The sequence below is a fragment of the Lycorma delicatula genome, chromosome 11, assembly GCF_047948215.1.
Source record: "Lycorma delicatula isolate Av1 chromosome 11, ASM4794821v1, whole genome shotgun sequence".
Classification (NCBI taxonomy): Eukaryota; Metazoa; Arthropoda; class Insecta; order Hemiptera; family Fulgoridae; genus Lycorma; species Lycorma delicatula.
Genome location: NC_134465.1, coordinates 13,647,521 through 13,672,581, shown reverse-complemented (window position 1 = coordinate 13,672,581; position 25,061 = coordinate 13,647,521). Strand labels below are relative to the sequence as shown.

Here is a 25,061-nt window from a genome sequence, read left to right as displayed (position 1 = left end):
ATTGAAGTACAGCCATACTTATTTACAACAGAGGAGTACACTGATATGGTATTTATTTTGGGTGTGTTTAATGGTAATGCTACAGCTGCTGCAGTAGAATGTGAGAAATGTTTTTCCAAATTTCAGGATTCCAGATTCCAAAACAATTAGCATAACTTCTCACACTCTTCGAGAACCAGGTTCACTGCAGTAGTATTCATACCAGCTATGAAAATCTATCCAACACGGCAAAATTAATGTCAGTGCAGTTCACTGCAGTCACAAGTCATCAGCAAGTATCTTTCTAAGCAGATCAGAGTTTAACATTCAATGGTTTGAAGGGCACTTAAACAAAACAAGTTTTATCCTTATCATAAACAGATAGTTCAATATCTATCCGGTTTGCTTATCCTGGAATTCTGCAGCTGGTGGAATACAATTCAACAAGTTAAAAAGTACGTTTTGTTTTACTACAAGGTAAATTTCACTCGAGATGGTGTCAATAACTTATGCAATGAGCATAGATGGGCAGAAGTAAATCCTCTTAAAATGGTGGAAGGCAATTTTTAACACTGATTTAGTGTCAATGTTTGCACAATCTAGCGTTGACCTTCGCAATCATCTGTTTGGACCATTCAAATAACGTGACTGCTTAAATGCTGAAGTTTACTTGCAATTTCTTCTAGAAGAATTACTGCAGCTGCTTGAAGATGTTCCTCTAGTGCTTATAATGTCAGTATGATCGCACCTCCACACCTCTGTTGTGTCGTTTCCACTCACTGAAATTATTATTTTTCTGAGAAATTGATTGGTCATGGAGGTCCACATTCCTGGTCACCGAGATGACCTAATCTAATACATTTAGATTTCTGGGTCTGGGCGTGGTTGAAAAATATTGTATACAAAACAGAAATACATTCTTGTGAGGAATTAATTGTTTGCATTATGGATTTGGCTGAACAACTTAAGGACAGCCCTACAGAACTAAAAAGAGCAAAATAGCAGTACAGAAGCATACAAAAAAAGGTGTTAATAATGGCAGGCTTACTCTTGAACATTTATTTTAAATGTTACATATAATGCACTTTGGTCCAATGCACTATTTCTAAATAAAATTTGAATATTTTTAACTTTTCTTTGTCTTATTCAACTTATCTTTTACCATTCTGTTCAGGATTAAATTCTCTATAAGTTTTGTTTAAAATTTTTATTTGTGTATTACCACCCATTTAACAAAGTTATTTTACATCAGACGTAAAAACTTATGTCTGTTATGTCCCCAATTTATTGGTTTTCACCCCAGATTTCTCAAAAACCACTGCAGATACCATGAGGGACTTATTTTGATTTGAGGTCAAAAATCATAAAATCGCTAATTCTGCCCCTTAATTAACGTCCTAAAAATTTTAGTATCACCTGATTTCACTGGACGTAGCTGAAATCCATGTGAAATCTTTCACTAATCATAACTTGCAAGCAAAGCATTTTAGGACAATGTTTATATTAACTTTTTCCATTGTTTTCACAAGTAGAATAGGTTATGAAAGTCATGGGAGAACTTTGTTGTAATACACCTTCTTTTTTTTTCTTTCCCTGTTTAGCTTCCGGTAACTACCGCTTAGATAATTCTTCAGAGGATGGTATGAGTGTAAATGAAGTGTAAGTCTTGTATATTCTCAGTTTGACCATTCCTCAGATGTGTGGCTAATTGAAACCCAACCACCAAAGAACACCGGTATCCACGATCTAGTATTCAAATCCGTGTAAAAATAACTGGCATTACTAGGACTTGAACGCTGTAACTCTCGACTTCCAAATCAGCTGATTTGGGAAGACGCGTTAACCACTAGACCAACCTGGTGGGTTTGTTGTAATACACCTGCTCTCTCTCTCTCTCTCTTATGCACGCACGCATGCACGCACACACATACAAAACAATCACCATTTTTTCTAAAGTCAATAATTTGTAAGACCCATATTCCTCTGTACATTTTTTATAATCAAAAACCAACTTGAAGAGGACTTTTGCAGGAAGAGCACTTTTGCAGGAAGAGCACTTTTGCAGGATCCCATATCGTCAATTGTATACATATATATATTTTTTTCTTTAGTCATTTGACTAGTTTGTTGCAGCTCTCCAAGATTCCCTGTCTAGTGCCAGGCGTTTCATTTCAGTGTACCTTCTAGATCCTACATCCCTAACAATTTGTTTTACATATTCCATATGTTGCCTGCCTGCACAATGTTTCCCTTCTACCTGTCCATCCAATATTAAAGTGACTATTCCAGGATGCCTTAATATGTGGCCTGTAACTGTCTCTTTTTTTAACTATATTTTTCCAAATGCTTCATTTCTTCATCAATTTGCCACAATACCTCTTCATTTGTCACTTTATTCATCCATCTGATTTTTAACTCTTACAGCAACACATTTCAAAAGCTTCTAATATTTTCTTCTAAGTAGTCTAATGGTCCAAGTTTCATTTCCATATAAAGCTATGCTCCAAATATATAGTTTCAAAAATGTTTTCCTGATGTTCAGATTAAATTTTGGTGTAAACAAATTATATTTCTGAGTGAAGGCTCGTTTCACCTGTTCTATTCTACATTTTATATTGCTCCTGATCTGTCCACCTTTAGTAATTCTACTTCCCAAATAACAAAATTCTTCTACCTCCATAATCTTTGCTCCTCCTATTTTCACATTCAGTGGTCATCTAGATTATTTCTACTACATTTTGTTACTTTTCATGTGGTAGTTCTTGCATAGGACTTCATCCATGCCATTCATTGTTTCTTCTAAATCTTTTTTACTCTCAGGTAGAATTACTATATCATCAGCAAATCGTAGCGTCTTTTCTTTTCACCTTGTACTGTTACTTAACATCCAATTGTTCTTTAATATCATTAACTGCTGGTTCTATGTAAAGATTAAAATGTAACTGGGATAGGAACATTCTTGTTGAACTCCCTTTTTTATTACGGCTTCTTCTTATGTTCTTCAGTTATTACTGTTGCTGTTTAGTTCCTGTAAATGTTAGAAATCATTCTTCTACCTCTGTACTTACCCTAATTTTTTTAAAATGCTGAACATTTTATTGTAGTCTATGTTATGGAATGCCTTTTCTAGGTCTATAAGTGCCAATTATATTGGTTTGTTTTTCTTTAATCTTCCTTGTGATATTAATCAGAGCCCTAAAATTGCTTTCCTTGTCCCTATACTTTTTTTGAAACCAAATTGGTCTTCTCCTAACACTTCTTCCACTCTCCTCTCAATTCTGTATAGATTCTAGTTAAGATTTTTGATGCATGACTAGTTAAACTAATTGTTCTGTATTCTTCACATTTATCTGCTCTTGCTTTCTTTGGTATCATGACTATAACACTTCTTGAAGTCTGACAGAACTTCCCCTTTTTCGTAAATATTACACACCAGTTTGTGTTATCTATCGCTTCCTCACCTGCACTGCGCAGTAATTCTGCACGTATTCCGCCTATTACAGGAGCCTTTCTGTCATTAAAATCTTTTAATGCTCTCTTAAATTCAGATGTCAATATTGTTTCTCCCTTTTCAACTTCTTCAACTTCCTTCTCTATAATACCATTTTCTAATTCACTTCCTCCATATAACTTTTTAATATATTCCACCCACCTATAGATCTTTTCTTTTGTATTATAAATCGGTGTACCATCTCCATTTAACATATTATTAGATTTTAATTTATGTACCACAAAATTCTCCTTAACTTTCCTGTATGCTCCATTTATTTTACCAATGATCCTTTTTCTTTCCACTTCTGAACACTTTTCTTTTTAATCCACTCTTCTTTCGCTAGTTTGCACTTCCTGATTATAGTATTTCTTAATTGTTGATAGTTACTTTTACTTTCTTTATCACTAGCATTCTTATATTTTCTATGTTCATCCATCAACTGCTGTATATCTGATATCCAAGGTTTTCCACCAGTTCTCTTTGTTCTGCCTAAGTTTGCTTCTGCTGATTTAAGAATTTCCTTTTTAACATTCTCCCATTCCTCTTCTACATTTTCTACCTTACCTTTTTTACTCAGACCTCTTGCGATGTCCTCCTCAAAAATCTTCTTTACCACCTCTTCTTCAAGCTTCTCTAAATTACACCGATTCATTTGACACCTTTTCTTCAGGTTTTTAAACCCCAATCAACATTTCATTATCACTAAATTATGGTCGCTGTCATTGTCTGCTCCAGGGTAAGCTTTGCAGTCAACAAGTTGATTTCTAAATCTTTGCTTAACCATGATGTAATCTATCTGACCTTGCAGTATCACCTGGCTTTTTCCATGTATATATTCTTCTATTATGATCTTTAAACTGGGTGTTGGCAATTACTAAATTATACTTCGTGCAAAACTCTAAGTCGGTCCTCTCTTTCATTCCTTTTTGCCAGCCCATATTCACCCACAATATTTCCTTCCTTGCCTTTTTCAATGCTTGCAATCTCCAACTATTATTAAATTTTCATCCCGCTTTTATGTGTTAAATTGCTTTGTCAATTTCTTCGTATACACATTCTACCTCATCATCATCATGAGCACCTGTAGGTATATTAGACATTAACAATCGGTGTTTTGATTTTATCCTTATTACAATGATTCTGTCGCTATGCATTTTGAAATACTCTACTCTCTTCCCTATCTTCTTGTTCATATGAAACCTACTCCTGCCTGCCAGTTGTATATAAATTATATAAAATTACACATCAAAACATAACATTTTTTTTTTAAAAAAAAGATTAAAATATTAAAATTAAAATTACTATCATATATGGAAAACATGAAGTCAATTAAATAAAGTAATTGCATATATTTAAATAATAGTCCCCTTGCATTTCAATGCACTTGGTCCATCATTGCACAAGCTTCCTGATGCCCTCATAAAAGAAGGTTTTCGGTTGAGCTGTGAGCCAGGAATGCACTTTTTCTTTCACTGTTTGTCCGAGGTAAATGGACGGCCCCTTAATGCCTATTTGAATGGACCAAACAAGTGGTAGTCAAAAGGGGCAAGATCAGGACTATACGGAGGATGAGCCGGTACTTCAAAGTTGAGTTTCTGCAGCGTTGCAGCATTATGTGGACAGGCATTGTCGTTTAACAACACAACACCTCTCGACAGCAGTCCTTGGCGTTTGCTTCGAATTGCAGGCTTCAGCTTGGCAGTAAGCATCTCACTGTAACGCGCACTGTTTATTGTCGTGCCCTTTTCCTCATAATGTTCCAGTACTGGGCCTTGTGAATCCCCAAAAAACATAAGCATCAGTTTTCCTGCGGATGGTTGGTCTTGAACTTTGTTTTGCAGGGTGAATTTGGATGTTTCCATTCCATACTCTGCCGTTTACTCTCCGGCTCATAATGATGGATCTATGTTTCGTCACCAGTGATGTTTCTGTCTAAAACTTTATGAGACCTAACTTTGTTGTGGATGATTTCGTAGGCAGAACCGTGATTAATTTGCAGACAATGTGCTACTTCATCGATAGTTACTCGTCTGTCTAAGAAAACCATGTCACGTGCACGCTCAATGTTTTCCTTATTTGTGGCGGTAAACGGTTGTCCAGCTCCTTCGTCGTGCATAACACTTGTGCAACCATTTTTGAATTTTTCAATCCATTTGTAGCCACTCTATTGCAGCAACACACTGTTCCCGTACTGTACCGAAAGTCTTCTATGAATTTCGGTCCCTGATATGTTGCTCTTCTTTGGTGCACAGAAAGCGGAGCTGTGGTTTACAGCAAGGCAGTGATAATGGAACTAACCTAGCAGCATCAAACCTGCATAGACATAACAACAATTAAACCACGCATGCGTCATCTACGCAATACGACAGTACTACCAACATAAGCAAAAATATAACTAAATTGCGGATAATAATTGACTTACCCTTGTATATGAATATGGTCACAATCATTGCATTTTATTTTATTAATTCTGCATGAAGTCAGTGTGATTATTTTTAAAATATTCATAATCTAATATTTATATTTGAAAAATAACAATCACACTGACTTATATTCATGTGGAATTTATAAAATAAAATGCAATAATTGTGACCATATACATATGGTCTAATAGGTCTTTTAAAACTAGATTTTTAGAACACATTAGAAATTATAAAAATGGTAAATTGGGTTTATCTAATGTTGTTGACCACCTTATTAATAACAAACATTCTGTATCTGATATTCGGACTAATTTGGAAACAGTGGAAATCAAAAATTTAATTTAAATAATAGTAGAGAGATTTTATTTATATAAGTACAAAACAATTTCCAACTTGATCAACTTGACAGAGTATGAAGGTGACACTATTATAAAAGCAGCAACAGATGGCAGCATGTTCTTAGATAAAAATAGATATTATCAGAATGCATATAAATAATTTCAAATACACTCAGTAAGGTAACATTGGCTGGCTGGCTAGGTTACGTGGTATAAATCTTCTAGTTATTTTATTTTTAAATTTAATTTTAATTTTTAATTCTTAATTGACATTATATTTAAATATATGTAATTACTTTATTTAATTGACTTTATGTTTTCTATATATAATAATTTCAATTTTAATTTTTTTAAATTAAAAAAAAATATTTTTAATATTATATGTAATATATTATAAATATATATAATTTACATACAACTGATGATGCGGGATCCTGCAAAAGTGCTATTGGAATAAAGAAAAGAAAAAAAAATATGGTAAGTGTCATTTCATTTACTTTATAATTCTGTACTTGGGTTATTCAAGTTGGTTTTTGGTTATAAAAAATACGATATGTATATATAAAAGAAACAAAGCTGTTTACATATATGCAGATCTAGAGTGGATTTTTGATCTGTGGAACCTTAAATTTTAATTTATTTAATTGCTTATACAAGTTTATTGTTTTTACTTCCTTTTGTGAAGTAAAGGAAGTATTGAAAATTTTCTGTCTTCAGATTTCATCTCCTTTTAACTTTTTTCTATTTCCTTGTACAAAGTAAAGGAAGTATTGTGATCGTGAAATATTTTGGTTTTCATATTTCAATGGAAATATACATCCTGACCATTGCTGAACCCATTTTGACTAGTTTCAGCATGACGTATGTATCTCGCAAAACTCAAAAACGATTAGCCATAGGATGTTGAAATTTTGGATTTAGCATTGTTGTAACATCTAATTGTGCACCTCACTTTTTGATTGCAATCAAAATTAAAATAAAAATTTTAATTAATGAAATATTTAAAGGGGCGCACATCAGCTCGAATCAGACTTCATCTCCTTTTGTTTTTTTTATTTATTTTTTAACTTTTCTTTTTTTTAATTTAAATGTATTGATATAGTAATTATTAAGCCATGATTGTAAAAAAATGTTTACAATAAATAATAATTCATTGGTAATAAAAAAAATGAAAAACATTATTAGTGAAATAAAATTAGAAGTAAAATAAAATAAAAATAATTTGGTGAAACATTTAATATTAATTAAAAATTATAATCTAGAATCGTATTATTTTTTGATTATCTTAGAAAATTCTTATAAAAATTGTATATTTATTTTTAAAAAAATCATTTTATTTAATTATTTGACAGAAAAATAAAGTAAATTTTTGAATTGTATTCAATTTAAAGTGATTGTTAAAAATTTTTTTTCAGTGTGCGTAATATGCACAAGATTTATGGTGTGTTGTACAAATAAAAGTTAATAATTATTCAATTATTCCATTTAGGGAACTCATGTATACTAGTTACAAATATTAATTTTGACCTTATGGTGAAGAATAATCAGTTTTTATTATTTGGTAAACAATTTATTTAAAGAGTAATCAAGGGACTCTTAATCTAACCTAATATTAAGGTAAGATTGTTGAATTAATAATTGCATAAATATTTGATATTAATAAAAACTAATATTTTAGCAATTATGTGACTGTACACTTTTATCAAAGAATTGGAGTATCGTATATGTTTTTCAAGTGAAATAAGTTAAAATGAAGTGCAGAAAAATGTGTATATGTAATTTAATAGACGTACAAGGAAGATATGGTGTCCACATCAGATTTTTTTATTTATTTTTTTTTTATAAAAAATACTCATGAAAATATTTTACTCCAGGTAGAGATTAAAGATAACGTGTGTTTGTAGAATTATGAATATAATTGTTTTATAGTATTAATTTTGAAATTTATACAGAATTTAAACATTTTTACTGAAACAACTTTATTTAAAGAATGTACAAATTCTTATTGCTGCACCATATACACAGTTAGTGTATATGCTGAAGATATTCTTTATGGTTCATAAATTTTAAGAATTTCATAACTTCCTTTTTTAAAACAGTGCAAGAGTCAATAAAATATAAAGATAGTTTTTTTTAATAAATTTATTGATTAATATACTCAATTCATACTTTATCATTTCTCTGTATAGCCTCCTGCACGATCTATACTCTTGCCTACAGTTTGGAAGCTTGAATATTCCTTGTTCAAAAAACATTTCAGGACGAGTCATCAACCAATTGGGTATGCGCTCCTCGACGTCTTAATTGTTTTTGAATTGGTTTTTTCCAAGCGATTCTTTCAAGGGTGCAAACAAAAAATAGTAATGGGGGAAAAATCTTGACTGTAGGGAGGATGTTCAAGGTTTCCCAGTTCATTTTTTCCAATTTATTCTTCATCAAAATAAATGGTGTGCGGCCTGGTGTTGTCATGGAAAAGGATGACATCTCTGATGGGCATACCCCATCTTTTGTTCAGTAGGCGGTTTTTGTTAACTGTAACAGCTGTCATAATAGTAAATCGTATTCAGTGTTTGTTGATTGTGGAGAAAATCAATCGGTAAAACTCCCCTTGATTAAAAAAAAATTGTTGCGAGAACTTTTCCGGCTGATAGTCGTGTTTTGGCCTTCACTGGGCAAGCCCTCATCCTTCCTTCCTTTGGCCCTCCTTACTCTCCATTTTTGACTCCACAATGTAATGATGGACCCATGCCTCATCACATTTGATGATATGCCTCAAAAAATCATCCCCTTCTTGCTGAAATCCATTCAGAAGTATCGCTGATCTCTAACCTGACCTGTTTTTTATTTTCGGTCAATAGCTTCATTACCCGTTGAGCACTAATTTTTCTAAAACCAAGACGATCAGTGATAATGGATTGAGCGGATACCCACTACCGACATGAATTCTTCAACAGTGAATCTGCATTCACCTTGGTTAAGCTCTCAAACAGCACAGATGTTATCAGCTGTGAGACTTGACCTAGGGCGTTAGTCATGACTTCTGTTTTTTACACTTTTTTCCCCATCCTTAAATTGTCTGGCCCACGTATACCCTCAGTTCGGAGACAGTGTAGAGCTCCCAAACTGTACCTTTAAATGAGTTAAAATTTCCACAGGTTTAAAACCTTCATTAGTTAAAAACTTTATATGTTGTGCAACAGATGACAGAACCTCTTGCTCACTCATGACTGACCGTAGTGATGACAGAACAGAGCGGAGGAACTAACCTACCTGGTTCCCCCTCTCTAATACACAAAACATTAAACTCCCCACGCCATTCAGCTTGAAACTGCTTGCTGTGTAGAATAGCTAAATTACCATTTAAATTTTATTCACCCTCTTAACAGTGTCGATTTTAACTTTTAGTATATTCCGATCTTTACCGCTGTTTACGGTTAACCTTTTTTATTTTACCTTCCCTTGCAGCAGCATAACATTTTGTCAACAAATTCTCATTTGAGAAAATTTGGAAAAAATCTTTAGTTTCTGTGATTGAAGAAACTAGAGGTAATAAGAGAACTTGGAATTAGATGAGCTCATGGAAGTAGTAAAATTACTGAAACAGAAATAACTAATGTCGATGTAACAAGCTGGATTAAGAGAAATGCACAACATGAATTTCACATCAAATCAAACAGTGAAATTATTAATGTAAATTAGACTAAAGTATTGATAATTATTGATTAAAATGACAACAGGGATAATTAAATTCAGGTAAAACTTGATGCAGTTAAAAGCTTCAACACGTGTTTAGTTGGAGAATGAAAATAATATTCCATCTCAGAGTTGTGTAGTTCATTTATAAAATGGTGATATAGAAAAGTCATTATCTTCAAAAAAAGAAAGGAAAAAAATGATTGGATTTTACAAAAAACAGATTTCAGGTACAATCGGAAAAAATCAATTTGCTACACGTTGTTCATTATCCAGTAATTGTAAAATCTCATTCTATGATTAATTTTTTTTTGTTAATTCTTTTTTTTGACCTGAAATTTTTTCATTGTTAATAAGGAATATATATAGTTGTTCATATCTAGAGTAGTATCTATTACATTTTTATATAAAACAAGAAGAATTATTTATGTTCACTGTAATAAATGATTTTTGGATCGTAGAATATATCCTCCTGTAAATAAATTTTTCTATAAGTTGAACCAGTATGATTTTAATTAGTTTAGGATTATCAGGAATATGCCATATTTAAAATAATTTCCAATTATATGCATATATAGTTACCTAAAGATCATTTTGTGATGTTTGAATATGGGAGGATTTTGAAAAAAATTAACTATTTTGGCTCTCAATAAAAATATGAATTTTTCTTCATTCAGTATTTGTATTTTTAACATTATTACGGTATATAGTTTCATTCATGTATATACATATTGTTAGTTTGGAATTCATCCCTGTTTGTTCATAAGGAATAAGTCTGTTAACAAAGTTGAAATGGCTTCAACCTTGTCCCTTGTATTTATCTATACAGTTATTTCTTTGTTTAATAGTTGTACAGTTTTCTAATTGATAGCTAAGATAATAGTAAATTATGTATTTACTGTTACAGTGTTATGAGTCAATCCTTTTGAAGTGAGCCAAGGATGGTTGCTTAACCAATTCAATAAAAATTGAAACTTTCCCACTTGATTCTTACATGTCTCAGGACCTTAAAACTATTTTTTTGTTAAATTATTTATTTAAGCAGTTTACCTGTGGTGGCCTGTGGTATTTTTGTTACAGTGCGCACACCTATTTATGTGATTGTAAGGGTTTATGGAAAAAATCATTACTAAAAAACTATTGGTCCTGGAAGGATGAAACAAAAAGCAATTTAATCATATTTTCTCTAGGTAAAAGATTGGTCCAGTGGTTTATGAGAAAATTACTCTTCTTTCTATGAGAAAATTACCAATAAAGTAGAATAAGAAAAACTGTGAAATTTCATTTTACTATTGGTAATTTTTTTCCGGAGGCAGGGATAGCATACACAGTTTGAATTATTTTTTTATATGTACGTATATGTCATTAGTTTTACCATAAATAATATTAATGGTGATATACTTACCCCAAAATCTTTATGAATTTTTGAAAACTAATGTTTTTAATAAAATTCAAATTTTGGCTTCAAATAAATGGGGTTGGTGATAAAAGTCTCAAATTTACACTTCAGTATTTTTGTGGATGTTTATGGCAAATAAAAAAGCATCTTGTGTACTGTACTAATAAAAAAGTTATAACCTCTCAAAAATCATGAAAAACCTGTTAAAAGCGATACCATTTTGACTCACTAAATAAGTGCTCCAAGGGGGTTTCTTGCCTTCTTGGTCTTTTATATTTTTATACTTATTACTATAGTTGAAATAGACTTGTTTGAACCATTCAACTGCAGCATTCATTTATAACAGGCACATGAAGTCATTTCCAGTTATCAGAAAATTCAATTTGCAACATGGTCTTTATGCTTGTATGCTTGTTGCAGCATTTAGCTTTGTAGTTACAGACTGGTCAGTGACCTGTTCACATCTTTACCTACCGTCTAAAATTTCATCCTGTGTTTGGAAGTGTTTATTAAATAAATAAGTTTTGTGTAAAATATTATATTTGAAAATTTTAAAATAAGTTAAATTTTTACATTATTTTCAAGTAATCTCACATAAAACAGTGGAAGAACAATGTTCGATAGGAACTTATGTGAATGAATAGTGCAATAAAACAGTGTATGTTACAGTGCCAAAAACTCATTAAAATTTGTAAATTTAGTGATGAAAACAAACAACATACTTTTTTACGTGTTAATTCAGATGTCACTGGTGTTCTTTGTCACATTTCAGTCACCTGTATGGACAATTCTGTTGTGACCCTTTGAGAACTCATAAAAAAACAGTTAAGAAAACTTAAGACAAATAATATTAGAGCAAGCTCTTAAAGAACGCATTTTTCCAAATTTAGCTAGTTCCTGGAAAGTCTCTTTGTGTCAACTGTTTCAAAAGTATTTTTCCTCAGCAGAACAAAGAACTGTATGAATGCGAAGACCAAGAGCCATACATTGCCCCACGTCACATTATTGAACAATTGGATGCTGCTTGTAGCATTTTGGGTGTATCACCTCCACCAAAATTGAAAAAATTAAGCAATGATAAAAGACCATGAGCATTAAAATGTAAAATAAATATGGTATCTGAAAAATTAAAGAAGAATCTTGAATTGTGTTTTGATTCAAAAGTTTCTGAAAATGAAAATCTAGCTCAATATTCTTCACATGAATATGATGATTTTAAAACCAAAAGAAAATTGTGTTCTTGCTTCTTAAGAAGATAAGGTTAAAATTATTAGTTTACTTCCCCAATCTTGGCAGATCTGAAATAATTTCAGAGTTCAATGTGTCTTGAGTGTTTGGTTAGACTTACTAGAGAATTAGTTAATGAGCAAGGCATTCTACTGGAGTTAGGTAAAAGACATAAAATAGGAATTAGTAACGATACAATTAAGAATTTTATGAAGATGACAATAATAGCAGGCTGTGCCCTGGTAAAAAGGATTGTGTTAGGACACGTGTTGATGGTGTCAAAGCACATAAACAAAAGTGCCTTGTTCTGATAAACTTAAATGGATTGTGTCTCCTTTAAAAGCGAAAACCCTAAGGAAAAAAATTGGAAGATGAAAGTTCTATGAAGACCATCCTGTGTCAAGTATTGTAACACTATAACTTAAGGTAAAAGTCTCTATTGCTTGTGTATATGATGTTCAGTGGTGGATAGAAGAATTCGTAGATATTAGCCTCGAAAATGACGATGTGCAGGTTCATTTTTTCCATCCAGCTTGTCCATGTACATCATTTCAAAAGTCTCAAAAAGACAATGTGTGGGTACCAATCTGCAAACTCCTAAGAAAGTTGACATCACTTGAACTAACTACAGTGACAGAATTTTTTTTTCTCAAAAAATTTCAAGAGAATTATCAGAAGAGATATCAAAGAAGAATATCAATGAATTCATCAATTCATTTAGTGTGGTTGGTTAACCACACTAAATAATAAACTTTTCATTATGCTATAAAGACAGGCTGTTTCATTGAAGAGTAATTAAAAATTTGCTATAATTTATTTATTTTTTTTACAAAAATAAACTAATATAAAAATAAAAATGAATTCTTGAGAAAAGATGTAGGCTACTTATTTAAATCTCAGTTTGGGTAAGTTTTTCAAGCATTTTAAATCAAAATTGCATTAGGTTACTAGTATTGACTATCATTAAAGTATGACTTATTAATAATAAAAAAAAACTATTTTTAAAATATTGATAACGTCAACTTCAACAATGTAGGGCTAAATATAAAAAATGTAGTGTGCAAAAAAGATAAGAAACGTCCTTGGAGCACTTATTTAGTGAGTCAAAATGGTATCGCTTTTAACAGGTTTTTCATGGTTTTTGAGAGGTTATAACTTTTTTATTAGTGCAATACACAAGATGCTTTTTTATTTGCCATAAACATCCAAAAAAATACTGAAGTTATGTAGATTTGAGATTTTTGCCCCATCAGAGTTATTTGAAGCCAAAATTTGAATTTTATTAAAAACATTAATTTTCAAAAATTCATAAAGATTTAGGGGTAAGTATATCACCATTAATATTATTTGTGGTAAAACTAATGACATATATGTACATATAAAAAAATAATTTTACTGTGTATGCTATCCCTGCATCGTGAAAAAAATTACCAAAAGTGAAATGAAATTTCACAGTTTTTCTTATTCTACTTTATCGGTAATTTTCCTACAGAAAGAAGAGAGCTAGATAAATAAACCACTGGACCAATCTTTTACCTTGAGAAAATATGATTAAATTACTTTTTGTTTCATTCTTCCAGGACCAGTAGTTTTTTAGTTATGATTTTTTCCGTAAACCCTCACAATCACAAAAATAGGTGTGCGCACCGTAACAAAAATGACCACCACAGGTAAATTGCTTAAATAAAAAATTTCAAAAAATAGTTTTAAGGTCCTGAAACATGTAGGAAACAAGTGGGTAAGCTTCACATTTTTTTTAATTGCAATCAGCCAACTTAAACTTATGTTTTTTTTTGGACACATCAAATGGATGACCCTTATGTGAATTGAAATAGTATACTTACAATAAATAAATAATTTTTTTCTGATCGGTTCATAATAATGCTGCTTTGATTATTCCAATCTTCATGTCTTCTCATTACGAGCCTTATAATTAGGATTTGTACGAGTTTCGTATACCAGCCTTAATATTCTTGGTTGGCAACATGCTTTACTTTGAGTTTACATCTATTTTGGTATTTGATTGAGGTGAATTTAACTTTAGCTTTTACAAGATAATGATTAGAGAGCCAAAGAGAAGGGATCCATATTGGCTCCCTATTTTCACGCCCTTCTAAACTGTTTTAAACTCTCTTCTGGAGTTGGCAGTGTGGTCAGTTTGAAACTCTCCAAGGATATGATTGGAGATTTCCATGTTTTGGTCTTTTTATGTTGTTTTTTAAAGTGTGTGGTCATAATTTTGAGGTTAAAAATTTGGCATAGTTCCACAAGTCAAACCTCCATTGTTGTTCGTTTTCTTGTGAGACGGGAAATTCCCTATTGATGTTCTTGTATTTTTTTCTTTGCTCAGTTGTGCATTGAAATTCCCTAGGAGAATAATCATCTGCTTTTCTGGGATTTTGTGGATAGTATCTTGAACTTTAACCAAATTTTTCTTTATCAACATTTGTTGATGCATTGCGTTAACTAGAGTTTATGTTTTATTACTGCATTTAATTGTCAAAGTTGAAAGTCTATTAGATGTGCAGTTGAAGTTTAAGATTGAATCTGTTATAACATTTTTAACCTTAAAAGCCATTTCTAATAAGAGGTGCATTCCAAAAATGTTTTCTGCCAGTTTTTTTTTTTTAATGAACTGTAGGTTTCTGTTTTAAAGGTGTTTTCATCAGTGTAGCGTGTTTCTTGTAGAGATAGAATTTTCACATTTTGATGATTGAGCATTTAACTTAGTTTTTGATATTTTCCTGTTTTACAGAGTGAGTTAATATTTAGTGTTCCAATATTATGCTTGTGCTGGAATTTAAGTTTTCCAGGTTTAAACAACAAAATCAAAGCAGAAAGTGCAGGCTCCCCAGAATCCGAAACGCCTACTTGTGACGAGATTTTACTTCCTGGATTACTTTATTTTGTTTTCTACTTATTCCCATCCACAGAATTTGTGAGGTTAGGGTTTTGGAGCTTTCTGAAGATTGCTGAAGATACAATTGGAGTGTTAGTCTGAGGGCTCCTGTTTAATTCAGTTTCAGGATTTTTCCTTTCATCTATCCAGCAGCACCGTGTGGAGGAGCCACTGAACTTCATACTTTCCTCTACTCGCATTTCTATAATATGATAATAGTCATTTGGAATTGTGGAGCATCACCACTGCTGTACACTCTGGGTAATTCAAAAAGAACTTCACAGCTTTAAAAGTATATAAAAATTTATTGAGATAACTTACAGATTCAGTTGAGGTCTCATTTCATTTGGCTACCAGCACTGTTAAAAATGGGATACATTTACTGGGAGGAATGTACTTGCTGTGTGTTTTGGTTTCACGATTTCCATTCACCAACAGCAGTTAAACTTAATTTTCATAGATAGTAAAGTAGAGAGCCTCCTACAATTTATTCTTGGCACCAAACCTTCATTGAGATAGGTTGTTCTGTTAAAAGTACAAACTCACCAGAGTGCCCACACGTCTCTGAAGCTGCTATGGAACAACTCGGAGAAAGCGTTGCATGTAGTCTGGAGAAATCAACTGGACATGCGTAATGTGTAACTGGGATTCAGGTCATTCCATGTCAAATGGAGCAGGGTTTCTCAGTTGACAATCTCCAAACTTCATAAAATTTTGTGTGGACATTTACTGTGGTCTTAAATCTGTATATATGTTATTGCTGATTTTCTTTGCTCTCTTGAAAAAATGATGTTTATTGGTAGTTTGTGCATACATGAAAAAATTCTAACCTTGACTTAATTTTGAAGGCAATAATAAGCTGTAGGTTTGAGTTTCAATATTTACGGTTAACATTTATGCTGAATTCAGGTATGTTATTCACAAGTCCCTTTTACCACCTGGTTTTGAAATACAGCAGCTGAAATTCAGATGAAAAGTTGTTGCAACATTTTTTAAGTCAAAGTTTGAGCTTAAATAATTCATTATCTAGTACTTTAAATTGGAAAGTGACTTTGTAACCTGAAAAAGGGCATAACTGTGTATAACATTGTAAAGTTTCAAAGCAACTGGAAGTTTATGTCAGGAGATATTCATCATCAAATTTGGTCAAAATTTATTACACATGCACAAAAATACTAAAATCATATACAAAATGAAATATAGTCGTAGTAGTAATGACATAGTGCAATAAAGTATTACAATATTATAGAACACAGTAGCTTCAAAATAAAATAAAGATATCTAAAGTAGTCAGAAACTTCTTAGAAAAATACTTTTAATTCCTTTTCAACTGAAGTTGTTGTCAATCATAGACCTTATGTATTCTGGATACATATATTGTCATCCTGATGATGTCGTTGATGGTGCTTCAAGAGTAGCACAATGTGCTGTTCTGGAATCCAGCAAGTGTTCTTTCTAGGGGACCCATGATAAGAATGAACTGCACCATGAGTGTGCATAAAACTAATGAGGGCATCATGTTCTTCAAAAGATATATCACATATATTTCCAATCTACCAAGTATTGCCATACATGCAAGCTGATAAGTGATATGCCTTGAGTAGGTCTATCAGTCTCATAAACCTCTGCTTCAAATACTGAAGTATCATTTGAGACTGCTGACTTGGATTTTAGCTTTTCTAATTGGTTTAAACTGGTAGTTCTCTCTTGTTCCAGCAATTGTGTGACCACCACTAAACTGCTTATCCTGTTCAGGTTGTATTCTCTCAACATCTCTTGAAATAAAAAAGAACATGATTTGTGGTATATTTTCTTTACAAATTTCAAATAAGTCTCTTGGTGTCAATATCTGGTTTTCTATAGGTACAAATTGATAAAATTCTTGTATTGAACAGCTGAACTACCACTGAAGTGTATATATTTTATTTCAGTCACTTCAAGTATATGATCAGTTCAGTCAAAAATATATGCAAATGCTAAGATTCTGAAGCTTATTTTTTTGGTAATAAACCATGAATGGATGCAGTGTAGCTTGGCTGTTTTCCCAATGGAATCCCCATACAGCATCTTGCACAACAAACGAATAGTTTTCGACAAAATCCATCAGGATAATGGTATTATTATCATTTAAATTTTCCTTCAGTTGTATTAAATATGAAATTTGTTTGAAACAAAATTGTGGATAGTAAGGCGAAAACCTTTAAGGAAAGTTATTCAACAAAATTTTTCGTAATCTGTTGCATCTCCACTGTGTCTCTGTCTGTATGAATCCACAAGTTTTCTTCTGTTAGTTTCTTCAAGTCATAAACTTCAAATAAATAGGACTCTAGGACTCCAATCCAGTTTTTTCAGGACATTGTTCACATTGTTGTAGCATGCAATCCTTAGATTCTAAGCTGCAGACAGTTTTCTCAATCAATACCTCGTAGTCATCCTTGATGGATATAGCAGCAGCTATCATGAGCTTAACATGTTCATGAATGATACAAACACAAACTGAATATGTGTCAGCAGCATCAAATGTAATATGCCACTTTGGCCTAAGTTCACAAAATTGTTAGAAGTGAATGTCACGGCCATATATGTGCAGTAAGCTATGAACATCTCTTTTAAATTGCACAGAAGTAGGCATTTTTGCATGTGGACATTTTCACCATTGATCCTTACCCAAACAAAATCTTTCTTTACCGAACAGATTTGGGAAAATTCATCATTTTCAAAAAAATTGAGGACCTGTTTAATATCATCCTTCAATTTTTTCTAGTATTGCCAAAATACTAACTTCAGATTTGAAGTTCCTGGCCTGCTTCACCATTCGCATTGAAATCTCTTATTCATCAGCTGTTTTCTCAATACTCCAGCTACTGGGTGCCAATGTCAAAATCTGAACTTGTTGTGGGCGAGCTGAGATAAAAATTTTGGCTATGACTTCTTTAGTTAGGATATCCAGATCTGTACATCCTTGACGCTGCTTAGTCTTTAATGTTTGTATTACATCAGTAACACTCAAACCAGCAGCAGCTGCTGGTGTAGTAGCAATAGCATCTTGTACTCTTCTTACTTTCTGCTTCAGGTAGTCTTTTGAATCCTATTTGCTGACATATTTAAGCTTCAAAGGAGAGATTCCAAGTTGTGATAGTGAGGCATCCATTCTTCCAGAAGCCTCTAGCATTTCCACATCATTAGATTCTGATTCTGGTTGATCATCCTTTGGCTGAATCTCTCTGAGCTATGTATATCTCTCTGATATGCTGATGTAATACCCAACAACATTCTTCAATGAACACTCTGGAGTCTCCCCAGATTACGTTTAATCCTCACAGTGTGGCACGGATTTGAAGTGTTGGGCATGGATTTTGTAGTTTAAAAGTTGCTCTTTTTAACTATTATAAAACTAACAAAATCTAAAAAGGTATACCTGAAATATAAGATTTCAAAGGTAGGTCAAAAATCAAGCTAAAATATTTTTGACCACATTTGATGATGAATATTTCCGAACATAAACCTCCAGTCGTTTTGAAACTTACAATTACATGTAATTAATCCCTTTTTCAAATTACAGTTTCATTCTGATTAAAGAATTAGATAAGGAAATATACAAGCTCAAACTTGACTTCCAAGGTGTTGCAAAATATTTTGGCTGAATTTCAGTTGCTATATCTCAGAACCAGGTTCCAAAAGAAATCTGTTACTAACATATTTGGATATAGCATATAAAGTTAACCAACAGTACCAAAATTTAATCTATATCTTTATTATTGCCATCAAAGTTGTTGGTCAAAGATAACAATTTTTACATGTGTCCATAAAATATAAGTACCTCCCTTTTCAAGAGGCCACAAAAATCAGCCATAGCAGATGAAGAGCTGAAGTTTGGTAACATGGCATTTCAGACATGGGAAACCTCCTTAAAAAATTTTATGATATTTGAAGATGGTCAATTGGGGACGATTTTCAAAACTGGATCACTTGACATGGAATGACCCATTCCACAAACGACTGTTTGGCATAGCTGTTATGTAAATAATTGTATTTGAAGCCATACAAACTAACCACGGTTCAACACATTATAGATGACAAAGTTGCTTTGCAGTTTTGTGTGAAAATGATGAATAGAATTGCAGACAACAATAGACAATGTAATTTTTAGTGATAAGTCAACATTTCACATCAGAGGCAAGGTTTCTATAACTGCTAAATACGGGGTAGAAAAAAACCCTCTTGAAATTTTGTAGCACATTTAGCTCTTAGGTCAATGTTTTTTGTGCCCCAAGCAATCCAAAAGTCTTTGTACCTGTGAGACTATACAAGGACCTGTTCTTCAAGGAAGAACCCATAAGTGGTAAAATCAACCGTAAATGGTATTCGTTTATCTGGACACGCTTCAAAATTTTCTAATTCCTCAGTTAGACTATGATGACCAAGATGGAAGCCATTATTATCTGTAGGACGGGACACCTACCTCGCTACTGCATAGAAGTCCGAGATTTTCTTGATACTCGATACCCGGATCAGAGGATTGGTTGTGTGATGATCAGATTGCAGACCCGCTATATTCCAGATTTGATCCCACTATATTTTTTTCTTATGGTGTTTCATTAAAGATCAGGTTTATGTATCACCTTTGCCTGCTGATCTTGTTGAACTAAGACTTTGAGTTAATGCTGCAGCTGTAGAGGTAACACCCAATTTTCTGGCTACAGTCTGGAATGAAATCGATTTCAGGTTGATTTGTATTTTTCTTTGAGTCACATTACAAATGGAAGCCATATTGAACCAAACTGAATGTTGGGTGACAAACTTGATGTGATTTTCTGTGAAATGAGACCTCAGCTGAATCTGTAAATTATCTCAATATATGTTTATATGCTTTTAAAGTTGTGAAGTCCTTTTTTAATCACCATATACACACCACATTATATATATATATATATATAAATAAATAATTTTTTTCTCCAATTCAAATAATTCATTAACATATTGACCACTGTATTAATAAAATTTATTATATGAAATTTAATCCACCAAAACACAGTATTAAGATAAATTAAACTTACCATATAATTTCCAAGAATCGATTTTCATGGTTTTCCATATCTTCAGTTGGTATTAAATTCTGTAATTATAATATAATTCTTTTAAAAAATGTTGTTATTTTAACTTCATCTTAGATTGTTCTTTGTTTTGAAATTTGGCGTGGGCATTCATTATAGTTCAAAATTTCAAAACAAGGAACAATTTTACTGTTTGGTAACACATAATTTCATTTAGCTATAGAATGGAAAATGTGTTTTGGCAGAAAGAAGGATCTCCATTAAAATAGTTGGCACTTGCTACCATCAGTTAAAAAATAGTGTAAAGTGCTGTACAGATTTAAGTATAATATTTGTAATGTGTTATAAGTTTATGTGAAGTGCTTGTATTTTTTTCTTGTAAATGGCTTAAATTATCAGCAGCAGTACATACACATACATATAAAGCTATGTATATACCGTAATAGTATTGTTAAAACATCTGTTGGCCTAAAAAAATATACATAATTCCACTGTTTACTGAGAGATGAAATAACATTTATTTTTTAACATGGTGCAGTGTTAAAATTAACCATCAGAAAAATTTCTTTAGTTTATAAAAATCACATATAAATTTGTTTTTGAACACTGATTTTTACAATGTTATGGAATTTGTGTTATTACAAAAACAGGATCATATTAGTGCTTTTGTTTCTTCAAATTAATTGTAATTCACAATAACAGAAGAGGTTTTAATGTAGCATAATGCACTAGTGAATTGGCAGTTTCTTACACTTAATAACTGTAATAACTTAAAATTGGACAGAATTTTATTAGTTCATAAGTTTTATTAGTATAAGAATATTAGGTGTTTCGGTTGTAATTCACTGTAGTTTTGTTTATATTTGATTGATAATTTATTAAGTCATTCACAGCCAATAACAATAATTCATTTCATATCTGTTTATTGCTGCAGTTTGTTATTTCCTCGTTTTAATTCACGGTTAAGAAAGAAAGTGTGAAAAACTCATAAAAAATATTTTCTTCTTTTTATGTATATTAATGTTTCAGCCATTTTTTTGTTTCATATAGACAGTATGTTATGTTTTAGTTTAAAAATTATCCCGCTTTTTTAATGTTCTACTTTATTTATATGTTACTTTATTGCCGCTACTTTAATGCTTGCTTTATTTATTCTTTTTTTAAGTACGCATTATTTTTATGTTTATGATAAAAATAGTGTTTATCTTCTTGATTTTATTTTTCAGGGTCAGACACAAACAGTGTTAGTAGCACAGACAGCTCAGCAGCAAGGAACTGCTACCAAAACGATAATAATACTCCAGCCACAGACAGCACAAGCACCAACTCAGCCACCTCCTCCACCGCAACCACAAAAAGTGATTGTTCAGAGATTACAATCCCCACCACCACCACCACCACTAATGTCTGTTCCAACACCTTCACCGAGTCAGAGTCCTACTCCGCATTTACCCACTAAACCACCACCAATGAAAGTTTTGCGTGCCGTCCCTTCACCTCCTACACAATCTGCACCGGTTATTGTATCGACGGCTATATTAACACAGCAACATACACCTACCCATGTTGTACACGCTTCACATAATGTTATATCGACACAACATACGTCGAATACACATACACCCATCGCCACTATTTCATCGGCACCTTCACACATTCAGCACCATAACCAATCCGTCGTTGTATCACAGCATCATCCCACAGCTTTAACGCATCACGGTACACCGATCGTATCATCGATCAGTTGTTCCACGCAGTCACAGTTGTCATCGACTGTGCCTTCATTATCATCGACATCGACTTCAACGATGACTTCATCTCACCATATTGTCAATTCAAATAATGTAACGAGCGTTGTAGCTGCTGGACAGCACTTTAAAACTAATATCGTCAGCAGAGCGACAACACCTATTATAAGACCTGCATCTAATGTTATGAATAACAATAATGATAATCTTCATCATAGTGTTAGTGTTAGTAGCATTGGTACCGGTACCCACATTTCTCATACGCATGCACACACACAGTCTCATTCTCATCCCTATCATTTATCCACAGCAGCTACTGTCACAACGACATCGGTAACGACTTCCACATCTTTCACAGCAGCAACACAGTTAGGGACGACACAGCGTATATCATCACCCGTGATAACTACTATTGCTTCTGCAGGTTCTGCTACCCCATCCACAGCGACATGTATCCCTGTTGTACAGCAAGGACATTTCTTATGTGAATGGAGAGGTTGTATGAGGTAAGAAATTTATTTAGTCAACATTATTTTGACAAGTTAAAATAAGGATTGCTAATCTTTTTTATCGTACCGTTTTTGTTTTCTTATGATATTTAATCCTGTTAAAAATATTATTTCGAATATGTTTATAAAAAATAACTCATTTCACATTTAAATTTTCCAAAGAAAAAATGAAGATCTTTAGATAAGGTCGGCAATTTTTGTTCTTTTATCATTTATACATTTAAATTTCTATCGTTTGAGTTTTAGTACAGACTAGAACAAAAGTTCTTTTCTGTTCTATTTTCCTCTGATTACCAGAACATATGTATTATCTTCCCAGAGGTTTGTCAAAATTTCAAAAATTATTTTTAATAAAAATAGTCTCATATTATATTCTTGTGTCATTAAATTATTTTCTAAAATTTATCCACTGATTTTAAATAGCAAAAAGCTTGTCCACTTGAAAAGAACCGTCTTCAAAATTAAAAAAAAAATTTCTTTGAATTTATGTACAATTTGTTTCCTTTAATTTTCATCACTTAAAATTGTTAAAATTCTTTCTCAACAAAACGAAGAGGAATAAGTTCAATTTTCCCCTGAATAATTATTTTTTCTAAGTACATCCTGAGTAAGTAAACTACTACTCTCTGAGAGATTCCAGTGTTATGGAACCATCAAGCTGTAAGGGATACAGTTTAGTGTTCTGCATTAACTTATTTTCTCATAGAGACCTGAAAGTTACATCATTTTCATTTCAGTGTTATATGTGAGACTCCAGAATTCATTAAATTGTAAATTTAATTTTGATATTTGTATACATTTTTATTTAAATTTTATTTTTTCGGCACATGTACTTCTATAAACTCCTAATATGCACTGCAATAGCTTGTAGAGTTGCAGAGAATCAATTTAGCGCTTATGTAAACATACTTTCCATTGTCAAATCTAATTTTATTTATTTTTATGCCGACTAAATAAAATTATTTTTTAAATAAACTCTTCTGTAATTTTTTTCAGGAACTTTAAATCTGCTAATGAAGTTTATATGCACGCATGTGAAAGTCATTGTCCTCAAGGTAGTCAGGAAATACAGTGTCTTTGGGAAAGGTGTGATGCAATGAAACGGAAACGTTTTTCATTGATGACACATCTTTATGACAGACATTGTAATGCTGATGTAAGTTTCTATTTTTTAATTTGTTAGAGTAATTTTATATCTAGTATTTATATATAGTAATTTTATATTTGGTTAAAAGCTAAGACTTTTAAAAAAAGTAGTTTATTTTTGTTTCATACTTTGTTAATAAACAATCTTTACATAATTTAGATTTTACAAACTTATGTATATAAATTACACAAGTATTCACACCAAGGATTCTGATAACTGTGATAGAGTTCATTAAAATATGATTTCTTCTTTTATACTCTTTCCATATCATTAACTTGTTTTATTCAGTTCAACTAAGAATCTTTGATAGTTTGTTATTTAAATATTTCATTTCATTACACTGATAGATAAAAAAAAAATTTTTTATGTTTCTCTAAGTTATAATTTCTTGAATTACTCATTTTGCATACATTACAGATCTGTAAATACAAATTTTCTATCACCCTTAGTTTAAAATAAATTACACTTCAAAAACAATAAAGGGAAAATGTAGTTAAAATTTGTAATTTTGCATGGCCATAACTGCGTTAGAATGATTTCTATCACATCCCGAATTAATGTTCATCAGTAATCGGCTAGCATGTTAGTATTCCATTTCCCTTTATAGCGGCTTTCCAAAAAAGTCTTGGTAGAAACGTTCACTGTGTTCATCACTTACATCTCCGAGGTTGTCCAGGAAAAAATCCGGAAGCAAGCGGAGGAAATTTATTTTCAAAGACATATTATATCCCGTAGCTTTGTATGAAGTAAGAAGTTGATTAACAATATCGTCGAAATTGTCGGATTTTTTTTTGCTGAGAAAACTTTTGCAAACACCTTTAAATAAAGCCCAAGCTAAATAATCTACATTATTTAATGTCAAGTGAAATACATCATCTTCGACCAACTCTCTTATTTCAGGACCAACAAATATTCCTTTAATTTTTCCTTCGGTTAGATTTGGAAATTTCTGCCTGATGTATAAAAATCCGGAACTATCCTTTTTCATTGCTTTTACAGAATTTTTCATTAGTCCTAACTTGATTTTGAGAGGGGGTAAAAATATTTTTTTGGGTTTAATATGGCTCATGAATAATATTTTTATCATTTAGAGTTTAGTTATCTTGTTTCTTCCGCTGTTTGGTTACATAATGTTTATCCCTAGCTCGGCTG

General features: G+C 32.0%; 1 protein-coding gene across 5 annotated transcripts in view; it reads left to right on the top strand.

The window, feature by feature from the left end:
- Nucleotides 1-25,061, top strand: part of Bap170 (Brahma associated protein 170kD) — a 278,139-nt gene that overhangs the window by 217,773 nt on the left and 35,305 nt on the right. For all 5 annotated transcript variants that reach the window (XR_012758142.1, XR_012758143.1, XM_075378240.1 and 2 more), the window contains exons 16-17: nt 21,732-22,759; nt 23,759-23,918. Coding sequence is in view for 3 of the 5 variants with exons in the window: in XM_075378240.1 (XP_075234355.1) it covers nt 21,732-22,759; nt 23,759-23,918 (1,188 nt within the window). In the remaining 2 variants the exon portion in view is untranslated. The remainder of the gene's footprint in view (nt 1-21,731; nt 22,760-23,758; nt 23,919-25,061) is intronic.